We start from the raw sequence: 21,371 nt of genomic DNA, 5'->3' as shown, positions 1-21,371 counted from the left end.
AAATTCTGTCTGGTGGAACATTGATAGGCGTGTCCCACAAAGTGGAAAAGACTATTTGTACTCATTTGCAAAATAATGTCAACATTCCTATCTATAAATATATTGTTTATATGGGATCTCCTCTGATCTGGTTGTATTATTTGCCTGGTTCTTTCATTACAAATGAGTTAAATTAGATCATTAATGTATGTCCATTTTATGCCATTGTGAGAGCTATAATTTTTACCTTTATTGAAAAGTAGTCCTTTTAAATGTATTTTTGTTTGTTTATTTATTTATTTATTTATTTATTTATTTATTTATTTTTAGAGAGAGAGCATAGTGGGAGAAAGGGGCAGAGGGAGAAGGAGAGAGAATCTCAAGCAGGCTCTGTGTCCTGAGTGGAACTTGACATAGGGCTTAATCTCATGACTGTGAGGTCATCATCTGAGCCAAAATCAAGAGTTCAGCGCCTACCCAACTGAGCCACCCAGACACCCTGTTTTGTTTGTTTATTTGTTTGTTTATTTTGTTTATATATTTATTTATTTTTGAGAGAGATTGAAAGAGAGAGCGCATTTTCATTGGCAGGGGACAGAGAGAGAATCCTAAGGCAGCTCTGTGTGTGGACCCCAATCAGGCCTCCATCTCATGACTGTGAGATCATGACCTGAGCCGAAATCAAGAGTCAGATGCTTAACTGACTGAGCCACTTATGCACCCCTGGAAATTGGTGTTAATGAGGGTGTATATCCCTGCCTAGGAAAGAGACAAATCATATACATTATAAAGAGTTATGACATTAGGTAGAACCCCTACAGAAACTGGGAAGACAGGAAACTTTCTATGCTGCATAACATAGACAGTGATATTTTAATGCTCTGAAAGGAAATACTGAAAGAAATGAAATGGGTGAACGAATTAAATTCTTCTTATATTTTTGTAAACTCTGCATGTGTTTGTTGTTTTTTTTTTAATTGGTTCTATGTGTGCCGATATATCATTGTCCATTTCAATTTTAGTTCCTGAGAGGATAGGCATATTTCATAAAAGTGAAAACTCTGAGTTGGAGAGCATTATTTTATTATTTTATTAAGTGTATCTATTTATTCAGAGAGGGAGAGAGAAGGGAAGGGAGAGAGAGAGAAGGAGAGAGAGAGAATCCCAAGCAGGCTCTGCACTCTTAGTGCATAGCCCAATGCGAGGTTTGAACTCCCAAACCCACAAGATCATGACCTGAGCTGGGATAAAGAGTTGGACCCTTAAACAACTGAGTCACCCAGGTATCCCTGAGAGCACTATTTTAAATGAAGAGGCAATCTTCTGTCACTTTTGATCACTATCCAATTGTTATATAAATGTATACTGTTAATTCTCAAATGAGAATATAGAATATTACTTTAAGTATGATGAAAATGATAAACATATATTGTGTTCATGAGGCTAGTTAAAGAAAGCTAAGTGAAAGTGGAAATTTAGAATACATTTTATATTTATATGTGAGCCCTAATCTTAAATCTTTACCCAAAAAAGTTACAAGGCTGATTCTTCAATCTTAATAAATATGTTGAAAGATGATATTGTAAAGCGATTAATATATGGTATGATTCCTTATTGATTCATTCTGCTTGTTCTGTGTCATTCACTGATTGAGGTTTCATTGTGGTTAAGCATCCTTTTCAGCTGTGTTTCTGACACAATTTCCCTAAAACCATATTTCTTATCTGTTGGCTCTTCACACAGTATACAATGGGGTTCATCAATGGAGGTACCAACAAGAAAACATCAGCCATGAAGATCCTAATGATTGGGGAGCTGTGTTTGGCAAACCGGTAGATAACAGCCAGGGAGAAAATGGGAACATAGAAGATAAGCACAGCACAGATGTGGGAAACGCAGGTGTTGAGGACTTTGAGCCTTTGTTTCTGTGATGCTATGCTCAGTACTGCTTTCAGTATCATCATGTAGGACATGAAAATAAATCCTAGATCTAGGATGCCTGTGACAGCCACAAATAAGCCATAGATAACATTGACCTTATTGTCAGAGCAGGCCAGCTTCATGATATCCTGATGAAGGCAGTAAGAATGGGAAAGGAGGGTCTTCTTACAGTATCTTAGATGTTTTAGAGTGAAAGGGAAAGGGAGGATCAACAAAACATTTTTGAAAGCAAAAGCAAGCCCAATTTTGGTGACTCTGGCTCTGGTCAGGATGGAGGTGTATCTCAGAGGGTTGCAGATGGCAATAAATCGATCAAAGGACATGATGAGAAGAACTGATGACTCCATAGCTGAGAATCCATGAATGAAAAATTCTTGGGCAAAGCAGGCATCAGGGGAAATTCCTGGAGCGTTGAACAAGAATATCCTTAGCATGGTCGGGAGAGAAGAGAGGGACAGTCCTAGGTCAGAGAGAGCCAACATGGAGAGAAAATAGTACATGGGTTCATGCAGAGATGGTTCTGTTTTTATGAAAAACAGAATGGTGCAGTTCCCCAGGATGGCAACGAGGTACATGAGGCAAATGGGTATGGAGACCCAAATGTGGGCATGCTCCATCCCTGGGATCCCAATCAGGAAGAAGGTAGAGATTTCAATTTCAGACCTGTTGAAGGTGAACATGCCAGGTAAATGAGGGAAGCAAGATGAGAAGCTTGGCACAGGCTCCTTGTAGCATTGCAAATAGACTGGCTCAGATCCCTGACTCTACCATGTTGTAATCATTGAGGTACTATGAATCCAAGTGATATGAACATAATTCTTAGATATAAACCTAAATGCAGAAACATAGGAAGAGATGTATTCATCAATATCCAATTAAAAACTAAAACTGAGGGAAAAGGAAAACAAATTTATATCAAAATTGAACCTTACAATAGAGAGAGGTTATAATAGGTGTAGTAAGTTCTATACAAGGACCAATTGGTCAACTAAGACAATTCTATTCCAGTTGGAGAACTTGATATTTTCACTTTTTAGGTAAATATCATACTTTACATACTGTTAAAATTTCAATTAATTCACATACAGAGATAAAGTAAGATATTTTTATACAATGTCTTCTAATGTAGACATGGGTTTTCTCCTCTCTTCCAATTTGCTTTTATATCTTTCAGAAACATTTGGTAATTTTCTTCCACAAAGATTTTACATCTTTTGTAAAAAACAAAATTTATAATCCTTATGCAGTTGTGGACATTATTTATAAGATCATTTATTCTCTATTATTTTTCTATTTTTCATAATGATTACTGGTTGCATAGAGGAACTCTGCAGATTTTTGTTGTAGAAGCCTGTTAGAAGCCTGTCTATGCTTGCCATTCTCTTTTTGGCTCCTCCCTTCTTATCATAGAGCCCTGAGTGCCTCCTCATCTTCTTTTGCCCCTTTGGCCATCTGTACACTTCTGTAAACAAATCCTTCAGTAAACCTCCTTCACTGACTTCCTCATGTGCATCTGTGTCTTGCTGGCACACCATCTTTTATTTCTTTTAGTTGAGATTGTCCTCACCTCCTCTGGTCTTTAGGCTGTTCTCTGCAGTGCAATGTGAGGTACACAGGTGGGGATTTGCAATCAACTTACTTTGCTTATAACAGTATTCTCAACCTGAAAAGTCATGTATTTTTTCAATGTTGAATATCTTCTGCCATTATAAGTTTTAACCTTCCCTACTGAAATATATCTAACTGGAATTTGCTGAACCTTCTCAATCTAACTTCCTAGTTAGATTGCTTCGTATCCTCAAACCCTTCATTTGTTTTTGTTGCATTTTGGTGAATTCTTCAGTATGACTTCTTATGTATTAATTCTGTTTTCATTTGTTATTGGTCTCAAATGTATTCCAACTATTGAATTTTATTTCAATTACTGTATTTTCTTTTCTATTTCATATTTGTATTTTCAATTTATATCTACCTACCCCCCCATAATTTTTCATTCATTTTATTATTATTATGCCACCTTCAAATTTTGATGATCTTAAGCATGGCTACTTCAGACTTTATTTTAAATTGCTTTAGTTTTGGGGTGCCTGGTTGGATCAGTTGGTTGAGTGTCCAATTTCAGCTCAGGTCATGATCTTGTGGTTCATGGGTTCAAGCCCAGCGTTGGGCTCTGTGCTGACAACTAGCTCAGAGCCTGGAGCCTGTTTCAGATTCTATGTCTCCCTCTCTCTCTGACCCTCCCCTGCTCATGCTGTCCCTCCTCTCTCTCTCAGAAATAAATAAAAAACATTAAAAAAAATTTAAATTGCTTTAGTTTTTACTTTCTCATCAGTTAATGTTTTTATTGAAATTGTAGAGTTTCTTTCTCAGTGTTAGTCTTCATATACGGTTCAGAATTTTACTTGTAATCTCACCTCAAGTGAAAATTTCATTGTTTGTTTGATGATTTATTTTGTTCATGTCCCATGATTAGATGTTGCATTGACTCTTCCTCACTTCTTTAAGTTTGTCAACTGTACTCTTTTCATAATGGTTAAAGGATATTGTTTCAAACGAGAGCCCAATACAGTTTTGCCCTTCCCATCTCCCACCCTCAACTACCTCAAGATCTGCCTTGTTATAGGGAGAAGATTTGGGCTATGACAACACCTATTTCTACTTTCCATGTGGATTAACAGCTTCATGTCTCAAGTAGGGTAACAGACTTGTCCCTTGTGCTGAGTCCCATGCACATGCTGAGCTGTCAACCAACAATATGCCTCTAGACCAGGAGCCATTGGCTTGTGGATTCAACTTTAACACACAATTATGTGTTTTTACATGACATCTCATATCTATCTATCTATCTATCTATCTATCATCTATCACCTATCGTCATCTATCTATCTATCATTTATCATCTATCTATCAACTATTATATATTTTTTATCTATTTGTCTCTCTAAGGAGAATGGCAATATCTTTTTATTATTTTTATATTTTTTAAATTATGACTACATGTGTAACATAGAAAGGAAATTGACATACCCAATTCACTATACCATATTGAATAAAATTCTACATCAAAACTTCAATACAATTTTAAAAATATAACCTATTAGAGCTTATGTTCAAGAAAAATAGATTTTTCTGCAAATTATTTGATCACATGCTTTTTGTAAGATAATGAGTTAATGTACTAATTTATTCAGTGATATACTACAGCTAATTGCAGGCTTCATCATCAATCTTTGTCATAAAGAATTTGATAATGTCTCTCAGATCTGAATAAGTTAGGCCATTCCTTAGTACTTCCATTCTTATCTTTACATACATCTTTAACCATTTTGTCACAATGATTCCATTGTCATGATAGAAAATACTTAACAGCTCATGTTCCTTATTTTCTTAACTATTTTTTTCCTGCAACATGTCTCTTCTACAATCTCAAACACTAATCATTATAATCCACCCTCAGTTCTCTCTAAGCTGTTGTTTCTTCATGATCTTTCACTGTCTTCTGAATGGGTTTTCCAGGCTGAACCCCACATCCAACTTCCCATATTTATTTTCCTCTGTCCAAACTACTTCCATTTCTGGGTTGTCTATAAACCTTGTAGTGACATTTATCCCCCTGAAAAATGAGATGTCTAGGAGACAGACAATTAGAAAGGAATGCCTAGGAAGTTTTGCACTATATAATACATTACATGCATTTTTTAATAAAGATAAAAACCTGGCAGGTGTTTGGATATTGTTCACTTTAGGGTTTGGCAAACTCTCATAAAATTCATAGTAAGGGAATGAATAAGCTGTACTGCCTAGACACTAATCCAGTTGTGTCAAATCACACAACCAATGGAGGGCTATCTGTTAGACCTAGTGTCTTCAAATTCCCTAAACTTGCTTCTGATGTTAATCTGAAAGGAGTGAGATAAATGTTTAATGAAAACTGAAGTTTTATTTCAACAAGTATTGTGCAAGAAGTTTGTTTGTTTGGTCTGTGCAACCACACAGTTAAATAGTTATTGTATCATTCCCTTTAGGACACATAGCATCAAAGCACGTTTACTGTCAAGCTTGTTGAGCTAAGTGGGATGTTTGAGAAATGCTGGCTTTGCTGCCCAAGTCCCTTTTCTGCCTGGCTTGTCTGTTGAACTCACCCACTTCTGTCTTTACTACATCAGCCTTCCTGCCAATGTCTCCACCCCCACTCCAGGCAGCTCTTTTTTGGCTGTATGGGGGACTCTGCTCCTCTTTCAATTTTCTCCTAGATACTATCTAGAAAACATTTTCTCAAACATCGTAGGTTGTCAATAACTTGGCAGTGTTTTTGACATATAGTAATCTCTTTAATAGTTTTGAATCTTTCAATCAATTTAAACACTTTGGGGTCTGAGTTATTAATTTTTCCATACCAAATCCCATGAAGTTATCTTCATGTTTATAAGTTCTCCTAACATCATGAATAAACTTGTTTATTGATAAATCAAAAAACTGGAGTAATAACACTTAACAAGCACATTACTTATTCTTCACTACAACTTCTACTTCTCCTAAATGAATCTATATATGTATCTTTAGAAAGTGCTATCTCTCTCTGGAAGAGCCATTTTATTTGCTTTGAAGTGTAACATTTTTAGAGAATCTACAGGAAAGTAAAACACTGCACAGAAACATTTCCAGTAGTTGTTTTCATTTCAGAAGGGTCTACCCAATCCAATTCTGTACTTTGCAAAAACGTAAAAAATGCAGTTTAAGTAACTGATATATAATGTCTTTTTTTAAATGTTTTATTTATTTCTAAGAGAGAGAGAACGAGCAGTGGAGGGTCAGAGAGAGAGGGAGATACAGAATCTGAAACAGGCTCCAGGCTCTGAGCTGGCTGTCAGCACAGGGCCCAATGCAGGGCTCGAACCCATGAACCCATGAGATCATGACCTGAGCCATAGTCTGACGCTTAACTGACTGAGCCACCCAGGCGCCCCCATAATGTCTTTAAAGGATGGGTTTAGAATAAAGTTTACTATTTTATGGAAGTTGTTAAATAAGGTTATCATGTTCTTTAAGTTAAAGGTAGAGTGATTTTCAGTGAAGTCAGGACTGTGTCACTGGGACTGCTTCAGGTGCTGACTATATCCTGAGAATGAAGCAGACATTACACGGTAAAATCATGGTAACTTCCCAGAGATAAGAGACACATTTTATGGTTACTGACTGATAAGATCATGAGGGTTTTCAGGTACTTACCAAGGTGTTGGCCACTGCATTTATACTTTAAGTTCAAAAAAAGAGAAGAACGCAGGATGAAGTCACCTAAATCCCATTGTTAGGCACAACGAGGGTTGATCTATGACAGTGGTTCCAGTCCATCTGCCTGGATACTCTTTTAGCATAACAAAGGCCTCGGGGGATGAGAACTCAGGAAATTACCCATAAGGATTAAAAAGCCCCAGGGCAAATCCTTAAATGAATTATCTCAAGGAACATTCAACTGAATTCCCATTATGCATATGAATTAGCCATTTATGTTTAATGCCCTAGGAGGCCTCTCCTGCTGCACCAAGCAGAACTGATTCCTGTCATCTGCAATTTTAAAGTCTGTATGTGACTATTCTGGAAGAGTGTCACATTTTGTTTTCCAAGGTCATTATGTTTGTGCCTATAATTGAGTTTCAAGATTCAGTTTTGCTACTGCTGATAAATGCAATTTGCACCTTATAAAATAAATGTTATTAGTCTTCTTTTCTCATTCAAGAGCATTTGAATTTATTTCTAGAGGCCAGTCTTTTTTAAAAAAAATTAGTTTAGTTTGTGGGACTGCTTTCTATATTAAAGAATATAGCCTTCTATTTTGATGTGTGTGCAAATAATTTTTCCTCTTATGTCACTTGTATTTGTCTTTAGTGATGGCATCGCAGGTTGGGCTCTCTTTGAATCAAATACTGAGGTGAATATTTGTGTGCATCGTTTATTGCACACAATAAACTCAGAGGGCTCTCAGGTTCAAAACTTATGGGGAGAGAATGAAGTAGTGGACAGAGAAATTTGAATTCCATGCAGTGGTAACAAAGATTACACTGCCTTTGGCAGTCGCTACCTCTCACCCTGCAGAGTCCACAGTTGTGAGGACAGAAGACACAACATCCCCTGTGAACCCTGTATTCTTTTGTGGGAGAGAGGGGAGGGTGTCACGGTACATATAAAGGCCTTTGGTTCAATGTTTATACGGAACATATGAGAACATCTCCAGCAAAAACAAAATATGAGGATGGAAAACATTAAAAAAAATCCAGGAGATCATATGTCATCAGTTTAATGGGCGTCCTGGATTAAGTGTTCCCTAATTATGGATTTTTAAAAATCTATATTAAACATATTGTGAAATTTAGAATGATAAATGATATTAGAGAAAAACAAACATCTATAAATAACATAAGTTTGACTGCAAAGCAAATATAATTAGATGTGGGTAAAATATTGCAATAGCTAGACAAGATTTTAGAAGACAAAGAGGTTAATGTTTTCTAAGTACTTAGGAGTAATTAATATAACCTAAGAAGTTGCTTGAGGATGGTTTCCAGTAAACTAAGTGAATTAATAGAAGAAGAATACATGAAGCCTAATAAGCAATGCGAAACCATAAGGTAATTAAAGCAAGTCCCAGGAGGCCATTTGTGCTGCAAGCTAGAAAGCTTCAAGTCTAGTTTGGAAAAAGACTAGGAAGAGCTTTAATAGGGCAATATCTAGAGGAAAAAGTGGACATCTAAGATTTGTACTACACTGAAAAATTTAAAACAATGTAAGAAGGTGATTAAGGGAAGATAATGCAAAGAGAAGAGAAAATTAATTGAAAACTGAAGAACATTTAAGTAGTTATGCAAATAAAATGGGTATGCAATAATTATGTACTATGTATATGTCCATAGTATAAAATTAAGACTATTATTTGGATATTTTCATTTAAAAAATTTTTTTTAAAATTTTTATTCATTTTTGAGACACAGAGCATGAGTGGTGGAGGGGCAGAGATATTTTCATTTAAAAAATTTTTTTTTAATTTTTATTCAATTTTGAGAGACAGAGCATGAGTGGGGGAGGGGCAGAGAGAGAGGGAGACCATGAATCCGAAGCAGGCTCCATGCTCTGAGCTGTTATCACAGAGCCCAATGTGGGGCTCGAACTCATGGACTGGGAGATCATGACCTGAGCAGAAGTTGGATGGTTAACTGACTGAGCCACACAGGTGCCCCAGTGTATCTTCAACTTTTAAAGAAAAAGTATGAGAAGTTTCTCTGTGGTAACAAAACAATAGAAACAATTTGGAAGTAAAAATATAGTCAGCTGAAGGAAATTTCATGGACACAAATACACCAATTTTAGTATGTCAAGAGTTAGGACACACTCCTATATTTCTTTGAATAACAAATACAACTATAAGCATATTGTGCAACTGCTTAGCATAGTCAATAAAGAATTCAAAATAACGATACAAACATAAGAGCAGGGACTTCTGGTTTCTGGTTCCACATGTAAGGGGCTTGGAAATTGCTTCTCCATCCTAACAAATAAAAACTGAAGTGACTGAAAAATGAACTACTCTTGTAGAAGCACTAATAGTTGAGAACACAAGACAAACCCTTGTGCCCAGAACTGGAGAGACAGAAAAGTGCACAGAGGGAGTCACACTTCACTGTAGCAGAGACTCATTAGCAGAAATGAACTTGGGAACCATGCTATGTTAGGAAAACCTGAAATGATAAAGATTATAACACAAATAAATGAATGGAAAATAGGAAAATAATTTAAAAATTGATAAAATAAGGAATTGCTTCTTTGAAAATAGAAACAGAATTGATAAACCCTTAGCTACACTAAGAAAAAGAAGTCTAAAATCAAATTCGCATCAGACACCAAGCCACTGATCGAAGTTCAGAGCACATCAAGCAAGATAAATATCAAAAAAACTACACATAGGCATATCATTTTCAAACCACAAAAATCAGAAATAAAGAAAAAGTCCTAAAGCACTCAAAGGAACAAAATATCTTATCTATATGTGAACAAAGATAAGGATTATATCTGTCTTCTCAGAAACCATCTGCTAAATTGGGCTTAGGTTTGTTTGTTTGTTCTGTTTTTCCTGGTTCCTTGGGTTGTAAATTTAGGTTATTTATTTGAGAGCTTTCTTCTTTTTTTAATATAGGGATTTATTTCTACAAACTTTCCTCTTAGTACTTCTTTTCTTGAATTTCATATGTTGTGATGTGTTATGTTTTTGTTTTCATTTCTCTGAAGTATTTTACAACTTTTTAAATGTCCTTTTTAACTTACTGTTTAAGAGTGTATTTAATTTCCATGTATTCATGAATTTTGCTGTTTTGTTTCCATTATTGATTTCTAGTTACACTGTGTTTGGAAAAGATACTTGGAATGGTTTCAATCTTCTTACATTTGTTAAGACTTTTTTGTGACTTAGCATGTGATCTTGTTAATAAGTTACTCATTTAGTTTCTTAGGTAAGCTAGGTCTTAGCACCCAGCACTCAGTTTACTTGAGAAATGGGTAGGTCTTACAAGGGGCCTCTCATCGGAGCCTGTCCTGTTAGACTGCAAGGTGTGCCCGGGGAGCACCAGAAACAGCATCACTGAGATGTGTCACACCACAAGTGATGGAACAATCTCTTTAAAATTGGCATCTGGATGGCTCAGTTGGTTAAATGTCTGATTTCGGTTCAGGTCATTGTCTCACTGTTGGCAAGTTTGAGCCCTGCATGGGGCTCTGTACTGACAGCTCAGAGCCTGGAACCTGCTTCGGATTCTGTGTCTCCCTCTTTATCTGCCACTCCCTCTCTCTCTCTTTCTCAAAAATAAATAAGCATTAAAAACTATTTAAAAAAAAAGAAATTGGTAGTCCACTTCAGTGATCAATGGTTCTGCCTTCAGAGTAAGACACTTGTCGGAGGCTCTTTGTCTCTGGGCAAGACTTGATTTTCCAGTTATATTCTTTACGGCACTGCAGAGCCAACCATACCTTTAAAGAGTTTAGCTCATTTCCAATACATAGAATAGCCTCTTCGAGGGCATTTACCTTTGTGTCTAGTTTTATGATTTCTTGAATAGCTAGGGCATGAGAGACATTTTTGGTTAGTTGATTTACATGTTGAGCTGTATGAACATCCTGGACTAACACAATGGTAGAAACAGAATTGTACATGTAAAAGTCAATCTTTTATGACTAAGGGTCATTAGCCTGTTTATAGCTCAAGGGAAAGTATAGAGGGAAACAGGACCTTCTGAAGACATGATGTCTGTTCCCATAATAAAAAGAAGTTCCCACAATAAGTTCCTTCACAAGGTGCAATCATCATACCAGGGCCAGAATAAGAGGACAAGTCACTCCCAATATTGATCAACAAGGTACCTTAGGGGTCAGTGCTAAAGCAGAAATAATTGAGTGGGGGTGGATATCGGTCATCATCTTATTGTCAAGAGACCGTGAAAACTTGCTTTAACCTCATCAGAAGTTTTCTCGACTAGTGGGCTCAGAATGGCTCCCAACAGACACTCTTTTTTTTTTTTTTTTTTAAATAAATTCCACATATCACTTTGAGTATTATGACTGTCTAAGTCATGGCCAAATAATTCCTTAACTCTAAAATGAAAGTAATAAAACTCCTACCTCTCAAATGATTGTGTCAGTGAAGCAAGATAGTACATGTTTGACATAGCAAATGTACTCAATAAATTATTATAGTTTTTATCTGCCTTAGGTTGAGAAACCTGTTAACATTTACCACTAGCAAAATAGACACAAACAACTTCTAATATCATTAGTAGGTATGAGATTCTTTCAATGAACACTTTTATTCGTCTAATAAATAATGAGTTCCTTCTAGGTTCCAAAGACTGTGCTACATTTATCAATGCAAATTGAAAAAGTCCCTTTACCTAATGAATCTACAGTGTCATCTATGAGCCTGTAAACATAGGGAGATTTCATTTATTAACAATTCTGCACCAGAATTTTAAGGGCAAATAATAGTAACTGAAGAACTACTCTTTATGGGGGACTCTGATTGTGTCCCATCAAGGGTCAGGACCTGACTTCTAACTTCCTGGAGAAGTCTAGCCTAAATGGAGAAGCCACACTCCAACCAGCAATTTTTGAGAGACAGGTGAGTAATGAAGTAACTAGGGATGAAGAAAAGAGAAGAATTTACAAGGGGCATGTAGGAACATTTCAGGGATTGATGAATGGGAGAGGTTAAAAGAAGAGATTTCAGGGTAACTGAGGAGACACAAGAGATTCAGAAAAGGGTATTGTTTCTCTCTTTTTTTTTTTTCAGTGTTACATTGGGTTTTAGAAAACTTCTAGTAACTTTTAACACTTAGACATTATTTCTATCATTGTGACTCCCCTGAGCTTAGGCTCCAAGGTTTGTGAATTTATTCTGGTTGAAGGAACATTAAGGATGCGTTGATGGTATAATGATGGATATCTGCCAGTAAAGATAAGCGGCATGCCTCATTGAATAAAGTCTGCTTTAGAGTTAACCAGGTAGAGATGTGAATCTTATGCATTTCTATGAAGAGGTTTGTGGTATTTCCTAAATCTTAGTTTATTCATCTTGGAGATAAAGATTAAATAAAGCTAATGGCACTGTGAGCTTTCAGTGAACAAAGTCATATGTTACTAACTTGAAAGAGGCTATAATGAATAAGCTGTCTTTATGTTATACATATTTAACCATAAACACTTTTGGTCCGTAGGCAGTCTTAATTCCACCTTGCCTTTTTCAGATTTAAAATATTCTCTTTTTTAAGTTTACCACAAATACCTCTAATCTTATTAATTCTTATGGTGGATTATACATTATTTATTTACCTGTATCTTTAGAATATAACTTCCTTCTTTTAGAATGTAAACTAGTTTATACCATTCCTACATTTAAAAAAGTCAACAAATTTATTTTAAACATATGCTCATTTGGCCACATACATTACCATTTATATTATAGTTCCATATCCTTCCTGATGAAATGGGCGTAACACCTGGTATTTTATTGATCTACAATTTTTTTGTTTATTTAACTAAATAATACTTACTTTTAAGGAGGTATAATTAGCATCTGGTAAATGCACAAATAACTAAGTATATACTTTAGTGAGTTTTGAAAAGTGAATCCATTTGTATTACCCAGATTCTAGTCAAGAAATAGCAGATATCATCAGTCAAGAAGTTCTCTTGTGTGTTTTACCATCAATCCTCTCTCCCTTCCACAGAGGAAATCCCTGCTCTGGTTTCTCTCCATAAATTAGTTCTTGAACTTCACATAAATGTAACCAGAAAGTAACAATAATTATCACACACCTTTAACTCAAAGCAATACTTTCGATGTTGCCTGTTTTATTGTATGTGCAATTGGTTCCTTGTTGTTGGGTAGTGGTCTGCCATCTCTCTGTCTGTCTGTCTGTCTGTCTCTCTATCTAATATCTATATATAATTTTGTTCATCCTTGTTGATGGAACATTTCGGTGTTAAATTTGAAACTAACTTTATCTATACCTTAACTGCATGACACTAGTGTATCATCTCTTACTTTTGAGTCCCATCTTTTAACCTGTCAAATTGTTATAATATTTACCAAAAACATAAAATACAGACTTATAATAGACCTTCAATAATGGCCTGTGTTTACAAGTTCTTACATGACCCTCAATTTCCATCCTTAACACCTCTCATTTGATTTTTGTTTTAACTGTAGGCCTAAGGCCCAGACCTCTGGTTTCTATCACATCTTGCCACCAGGCTAAAGTTTAATTAAACTGTGAACCTGGTATTATGCTAAGATCATGGCTGGCACCATCTTCACACCCTCACAATAAATAAACATTTTAAAAAATATGGGAAGGTAAAGTAATATGTCCAATTTGGGTTTATTCCAGAAATGTAAAGTTGATATTTAAAAATCAGTCAATATAGGGGTGCCTGCATGGCTCAGTCAGTTAAACATCTGACTTTGGCTCCCGTCATGGTTTGTGAATTTGAGCCCCACTGCAGGCTCTCTGCTGTCAGCACAGACTGTGCTTTGGATTCTCTAGCCCCCTCCCATACCCCCCGCCAAATAAAAATTTAAAAAATAAAAATCAATCAATATAATTAATCACATCAATAGGATAATGAGGGAAAATAATATGAATCATAAAAATCATAAATCTTAACAGACACAGAAAATAATTTTTGAAATTCAGCATCTTTTCTTGCAAAAACCTTTAATCAAATGAACAATAGAAAGTAACATGTTCTCTGATAAAGGTAGTTACAAAAAGAATCCTGGCAAACACACATTAATGATGAAATGTAGAGAATATTATCTGTGAGAGCAACTAAGGGAAAATATCATTTTTATTACTTCTGCTCAAAACTGCATGAAAGGTCTTAACTGGTACAATAAATCAATTTTAGTATAAGCCCAGACAGTTGGTTTCTCCTTTCTGTAATGCAAGTGACTGACACCTGAAGCTTTGTCCCAGCCTCCACTTCAAATAGGCATCCACTTCAGAGATGGCTGTTTCAGGGAAACATACTGCAAGCCACACACCTGCATCAAGAGCCAGGCCACCTAACCAACTAAACCAACGACCCAAACCAACTCCCTTCCCTTTGAGGCTCCATAGATAACTGACCATTTGGGTCATGTGCTTTTTGTCTTCCCTCTCTATATAAATTCCAGCTCTTGTGTGTCATTTTATTTTTTATTTTATTTATTTATTTTCCAAATTTCTTAATTTATTTTTTAAATTTACATCCAAATTAGTTAGCATATACTGCAACAATGATCTCAGGAGTAGATTTTTTTAATGCCCCTTACCCATTTAGCTCATCCCCCCACCCACAACCCATCCAGTAACCCTCTGTTCTCTGTATTTAAGAGTCTCTTATGTTTTTCTCCCCTCCCTGCTTTTATATTATTTTTGCTTCCCTTCCCTTACATTTTAAATTCACCAATAAAGAGTGAGCCTATGAAATGCTAGGCCCTTAGCCTTGACCTCAATAAAAGAAGAACCCCAAGCCCATGAGCAGGAGCGGGCTCTCTCCCTTCCCCCAACCCTCATCCCACAACCCTGCCATGTGACCCTAGATGTACCATGTAACTTGCAGGTCCTATAAGTAATAAATCTTTTTTTCTCTTCAAAGTTTCCTAATGGTTCTTGCTGAGGGTTTCTTGCAGTCAACATAAGAAAAACAAAGGGCCAAACACAACATTGGTATCAATAATAGGCTGAGCCCAGCACACACAACATTAACAAATATAATAAGAGATATAAAAATTGGAAATAAGGGAGAAAGAAGCTAGCGTCACTTATGATGGTGTAATTGATACAAAATAAGTCCTAAAAATTATACAGATTGCTTATAAATAAAAATAAGCTTAGCAGTTTCTCAGGCAAAAGACCAAAAATAAATTGCTCTTTATATATCAGTACTGAGGATTTAGAAACAGTGCTATATTAACTTATAAATGCTATTCATATTAGCATAAATTAATATCAAATACTTAGGAATAAATACAACATAAGATATATAATAGCTCTTATTTTAAAAGTTTAAAACAATATTGAGAATAAATAAAGATCTTAATTAACTGAGGTCTGTGTTCTTGGATTGGAAGACCTGACAACCTAAAAATTTTAATTCTCCCAAAATTGATGTCCAGATTTGATACATTAACAATGAAATTCATAACATATATCTTGGTGGAAATTGATAAGCTGCCTATAAAATTTATAAGTAAATGCAGACAAGTTGATAAGCTAAGAAAAGGAATGTACTGGGAAGCCGTGCTCCAGACTAATCACAGTGGAAGTAGTGATGAACCAGATAATGATTTTTGCCTTTACAGAAGTTAGTATGGAGACTTGAACCCTGCTGTGATTATTAAGTACATAACTGATGAGTATCCTGTCCAGTGAGAAGCTGTAAATACCTTGTAACAGAGGGGTCTCTTTGGATTTAATTACCACAGCTCTCTATGGACATCCCTAATGAAAGTGCAGTTTCAGTATTCTTCTGGGTTAGAATAGTTACCATGCATTCATTCTTATGCTCACTCCAAAAGAGAAAACTGTTAACAGTTGAAGGAAAGGACTGGGGATGGTGGATAGAGGTAAAAACCCATTTAGACAATTTCTAGGATCATAATCATATGCTCTTGGCACAGCTGTGTTTAAAGATTGATTATATTAATTTCATCTCCAGAGACCCATCAGACTCTGACACCAAGCCCTAGTTTTCTATCCTAGGAGAAATCAGAAGTATTTATAGAGAGATGGAAATATTGAAGCCTCACTATTCATGGAATCAAAGGTTTTCAGGACCTGAGGTTCATGGAATATCAAAACTGTGGCATCTGTAATCAGTATGCGTGTGCCGTTCAGATAGAGATGGGAGCTCTTTTCAGATGAGGGATAAACCAAGATCCAGAACTAAAAGCAGAGAAATGAGAAGACAGAGGCAATGAAAGGACTGAAAAAAAAAAGAAAGTTACATGGTGAAAAGGCACAAATTTAGGTGAAACAAAATAGAAGAAAATGGCAGCAGGGAACAGGTTAGACAGGATAAAAATGTTTAGAAAGTAAATTAAGTGGCAGAGAGAGATAGAACCAGAGGATATGACTTTACCTACAATGTAGGAAAGTTTAGGCAGAGAAAGACCGAATGAAACTGGATACTTTGGGAAACCGGCTACTGGTTGCATGATTACACATTCATATTGATGTAATTGCCTTATGTGTAAATTTCAGGTAAGGGTCGATTTTTTATTTATTTTTATTTATTTATTTTTTAAATGTCTTATTTATTTCTAGGAGAGAGAGACAGCGTGAGCAGGGGAGGGTCAGAGAGAGAGAGAGTCACAGACTGAAACAGGTTCCAGGCTCTGAGCTGGCAGTCAGCACAGAGCCCGACGCGGGGCTCGAACCCACGAACCGCGAGATCATGACCTGAGCGAAAGTCGGACGCTTAACCGACTAAACCACCCAGGCGCCCCGGTAAGTGTCGATTTTTTAATTACAAATAAACAGCAGGTAGATTTGAGCACAGTGTGCGTTACTATTCAAAAGCCTAAAAGATTAAAATCATTAGGACAATGCACAGTTTATGCAGGAGGGGAAAGTAGGTTTCGTTTTCTTTAGAAGCAAACAGTTTGAAATGTATGACATATAGAACTGTGGTAATGTCATAATGTCTTTTCTCAACAATTTTAAGATAGGCTAGTCAGTGGGCAGAAGGCAGTTTTTGAGGACTACAGGTAAGACCACAGAGATAAAATGGTGTTCTTATCCTCAGTGGCTCTCCCTTAATTACTTGGAATATGTGAGTATGTGATGCGAGTCTTTTTATGACTTGACATCAGTCTCAGCCTCTTCTGAACATTTCTTTTTCAATTAGCAATGATTACATTGTGTTAAAATAAATCAAGAGCCCTAAAGAATCATTGCTAATGCCATGGAGTCATAAGAAAATGAACAGAGAAAGGACAACTATAAAGGGATGAGAAAAAGTGAAAGATATGGCAGATACTCTCACAAGAGAAGGATGAGAAAGATCACAAATAGGGATCTTCCTGCCTGACCCAGCTTTACATCTATGCATGGCCCCACAGCTGATTTTCTAAACTGTGCAATTTGAATTTAGAAGCTCAGATAAGGGAGAAAGATATGTCTAAAGACCAGAGAGCCACTTTATTTTCTGTAACTTCTCTGAGAATTAAAGAAAATGTGATTTATATCAAGGTTGAAAGATAAAGCATACACTAATTTCCCAGGATAGGTTAAAGTAAACTAGTTTTCTTTTTTGGCCTCAGCACAATTTCTTTGTTGTGTGAGCAGGCCTACACGCACTACCTTCAACGTTAATGTCTGGAGTGTTTTTATGAGCTCAGCTTTAGAACAAAAATTAGAACAAAGATGTCTGAGTGATGGAGAAGAAAAAAGAAAGTCACCTAGGGACTTTAGTAGATTTTGAAGACTAGAGAGAAAAATGTTCCTTGGAGGTAAAGAAAAAGAAATGTATGGAGCTGGTATTCCACCTGGTAGATACAGAGCAGGGAGAGTTGCTGACTACTTTCTCCAAGACAAAGGCCCCAGGGAAAGCTCAGTTTGGACTACTTGGGGCTGGAGAAGAGGACTAGGGAGGTGCCCTACTCCTAGGTGATTGGGTGCCTGGACTTGGGGGAAAAAGGAGAGAATGACAAATCTGTCTTATTACATGGAGAGGATGGCTTGGTGTTTCCTTTTGTTTCTCAGCTGTAGATTCTAAGCTAAAGTCTTCTCGGGAATGGCAGATTGTTCAGTGTTCACACTATAAAATGGAGATCAGAATCAGTCAAGAGGGGGAAAGTTTTAAAAAAAAAGATTTTTTTATGAAACAAAATACAGACAATAAAAGATTAGTGAACCAATGATCAGTCTAGGGCTACATTTGGAAAGATCTTCACTTCAGGCCAGGGCTGAAATCTGTGTTAGACGTTTTAGAGTTCAGAGACTATGTGTCTCTAAGGAAGGATGAGGGAGATGCTGAGACATTGCAGCAGAGATGTCTGACTTTAAAAGGCAGGGTAAGTGAAGAATTTTCTCAGGGACAGTCAATGGCATTAGACAGGCTTAAAATAAGGATCCAGAGAACTAAAGGGGCAAAGATTTGCATAGGGCTTAGCTGTGCCCAATGCCATCAACCAGGGGAGTACTAAGGCCGGTATCAGCAGAGGTAATTACAGTGAAGATTGTTCAGGGAGAGTAAAACCAGACATTAGAATTCTATTTTGAAAAATGAAAAAGAAACTGATTGTTTCTAAACGGCACTGATGGTGCATGTAAAGGCTACACTTCTGGGATTGCTATGGATTCATGCAGGTAGGTGCAAATGAGTCATAAAACTGGAAAAACTAATATTTAGGTTGAAAATCTTTTTAATAACTTATTTTATTTTTTAATGTTTATTTTTTGAGAGAGAGACAGAGAGCGCACAAGAGGGGGAGGGGCAGAGAGAGAAAGAATCCCAAGCAGTCTCCACACTGTCAGTGTGAAGCCTGATGCGGGGCTTGAACCCATGAACCTTGAGATCATGACCTGAGCAGAGATCAAGAGTTGGATACTTAACCGACTGGGCCACTCAAGTGCCCCAGGTTGAATATTTTTAAAAATGTAATTATAAGTATCATTTTGAGAAAAAGAAGCAAGAAATGATAAACAGAAATGAAGTGGATGCTACCCATTATTACAGATATCTGATTTAAATATACAGGAAGAGCTTTAATAGTTTATTGTGACCATTGTGATATATTTATCATAATATATATTTTCCCCATTACTGTGAGGAGTTTCAGTTAAGGAAAAATTGCTATATTAAAGAGCTAAAAGATATGAAGGTGTGCTAGGATTATGAACTTTACTCTTTTTCATTTGCCCTTTTTATACAATGTGGTATTTATTTTTTATTATTAAAATATGAGATATGCTCAATTTTTAAGTACTATAAAGCATTGAATAAAAAGAAATATGAAGGGAAATTATGTTGAGTCCCTGGGTACAATTTAGTTGCTGTGAATTAAGCGATAGGCTAGAAACAACAAATGATTAACTCAAGAACATCACTGACAGGAAGCTTATGCAAATCCATAGACATTTACTCTGGGTTTTCTCCATTTTCATTTTTGTGATGCTTGGTAACGATTTCTTTATTTCCTCTTTTGCTGCTTCCATTTTTAGTGTCCTCGGTGCAAATTCAAAAGAGTTCTTGTCAGAGATGACCAGAGTTGTGTGGTACATACTTTTGTTCTGGAATTTAGTGCTCTTTGATACTGGGAATTGTTTCTTATGTAGGAACCATAAGAGGTACCTCCTTCTTTTCTCTGTAAGGTTACAGGAAAGATACATTGTACACAGATCACACTGCTTATGTTCACAAGGGATAACTTTGAGGGATAAAAAAGGCTAGCAGAAAAAGATTCTTCACCATATGCCAAGGGTCACCATGGTCGTCTGGAATAACAATAACACCATGGAGCCTGTATTTATTTTGAGGGGATTTCCTGGATTGGAGTGTGTCCATTCTTGGTTCTCAGTCCCATTCTGTCTTGCATACTTGGTAGCATTTATTGGTAATGTTACCATCCTCTCTGTCATTTGGATAGAGTCATCACTCCATCAGCCCATGTACTACTTCCTTTCCATCTTGGCCCTGACTGACCTAGGTATGTCCATGTCCACACTTCCCACCATGCTTGCTGTGTTATGGCTGGATGCTCCACAGATCCAGGCAAGTGCTTGCTATGCTCAGCTCTTTTTCATCCACACATTCACATTCCTGGAGTCTTCGGTGCTGTTGGCCATGGCCTTTGACCGTTTTGTTGCTATCTGCCGTCCACTGCACTATGTCACCATCCTTAACAACAGTGTAATCGGCAAGATTGGTTTGGCCTGCTTGCTAAGAAGCATGGGAGTTGTACTTCCTACACCTTTGCTACTGAGACGTTATCACTACTGCCATGTCAACGCCCTTTCCCATGCCTTCTGTTTGCACCAAGATGTTCTGAAATTATCTTGTTCAGATGCTAGGATCAGCAGTGTCTATGGGCTGTGTGTAGTCATCACCACACTGGGTGCGGATTCAGTCTGCATACTTCTTTCTTATGTCCTGATTCTGAATGCTGTGCTGGGCATTGCATCTCACGAAGAGCGGCTGAAGGCACTCAACACATGTGTATCCCATATCTGTGTTGTGCTCATTTTCTTTGTGCCAGTTATTGGGGTGTCAATGGTCCATCGTTTTGGGAAACATCTGTCTCCCAGAGTTCACATCATCATGGCCGATATTTACCTGCTTTCCCCACCAGTGCTTAACCCTATTGTCTACAGCATCAGAACAAAGCAGATTCGTTTAAGAATTCTTCGCAAATTTGGACTATGCAGGGGGCGTTAAATAACCTCTATCCTAAAGTTTTCCCATTAAAAATCTTGAGGCAACTATCTGAGTAGAAGAGAAGTAAAATATTTGGAACATGATCATCTGGTTAAATCTATAATTCTTTCACTTCCTAGATATGTAACCTCAGTTAATCATCATGATTCAGGGTTTTCATAGCCAAACTAAGTGTGTTCTTTTCTATCCCCAAAATAATTATGACTTATAAGCGACAATGTGTGTAAAAAAGATTCTTTTGAAAACTATATAATTTTGTTAATATTGTTAAATTATTAGTATGAATGACAATAACAGCAAAAACTTTATGAAATACAACTGTTTATATAGTTTCTCATGTTTATGAACAAGAAATCAATCTCTGTCTCTCATCTGCCCATATTGTGTTTTTCATGCCAAGTTTCATATTTATTTATGAAATATTTCTGACTTCTTGGGGCAAGTTTCGAACTGGAGTTTTTGACCAGACTTTGGTTGTTGTTGGCTAT

General features: G+C 36.6%; 2 protein-coding genes across 2 annotated transcripts; one reads left to right on the top strand and one right to left on the bottom strand.

The window, feature by feature from the left end:
- Positions 1 to 1,658: 1,658 nt before the first annotated feature.
- LOC120224943 (olfactory receptor 51A4-like) lies at positions 1,659 to 2,600 on the bottom strand. The gene has a single exon (XM_039223182.1). The coding sequence runs from the start codon at positions 2,598 to 2,600 to the stop codon at positions 1,659 to 1,661; it is 942 nt and encodes a 313-aa protein (XP_039079113.1).
- Positions 2,601 to 19,920: 17,320 nt separating this feature from the next.
- LOC120224922 (olfactory receptor 51L1) lies at positions 19,921 to 20,883 on the top strand. The gene has a single exon (XM_039223163.1). It carries the CDS (start codon positions 19,921 to 19,923, stop codon positions 20,881 to 20,883), a length of 963 nt encoding a protein of 320 aa, XP_039079094.1.
- Positions 20,884 to 21,371: the final 488 nt, after the last annotated feature.

The sequence above is a fragment of the Hyaena hyaena genome, unplaced genomic scaffold (genome assembly GCF_003009895.1).
Source record: "Hyaena hyaena isolate Hyena2069 unplaced genomic scaffold, ASM300989v1 scaffold_1310, whole genome shotgun sequence".
Lineage (NCBI taxonomy): Eukaryota > Metazoa > Chordata > Mammalia > Carnivora > Hyaenidae > Hyaena > Hyaena hyaena.
Note: the sequence above shows the minus strand (reverse complement) of the source record. Positions and strands in the feature narration are given on the sequence as shown.

What these genes read in the sequence shown, in the direction of transcription:
- LOC120224922 (XM_039223163.1), top strand. Translation starts at nt 19,921, where the DNA reads ATGCCAAGGGTCACCATGGTCGTCTGGAATAACAATAACACCATGGAG.
- LOC120224943 (XM_039223182.1), bottom strand. Translation starts at nt 2,600, where the DNA reads ATGTTCACCTTCAACAGGTCTGAAATTGAAATCTCTACCTTCTTCCTG.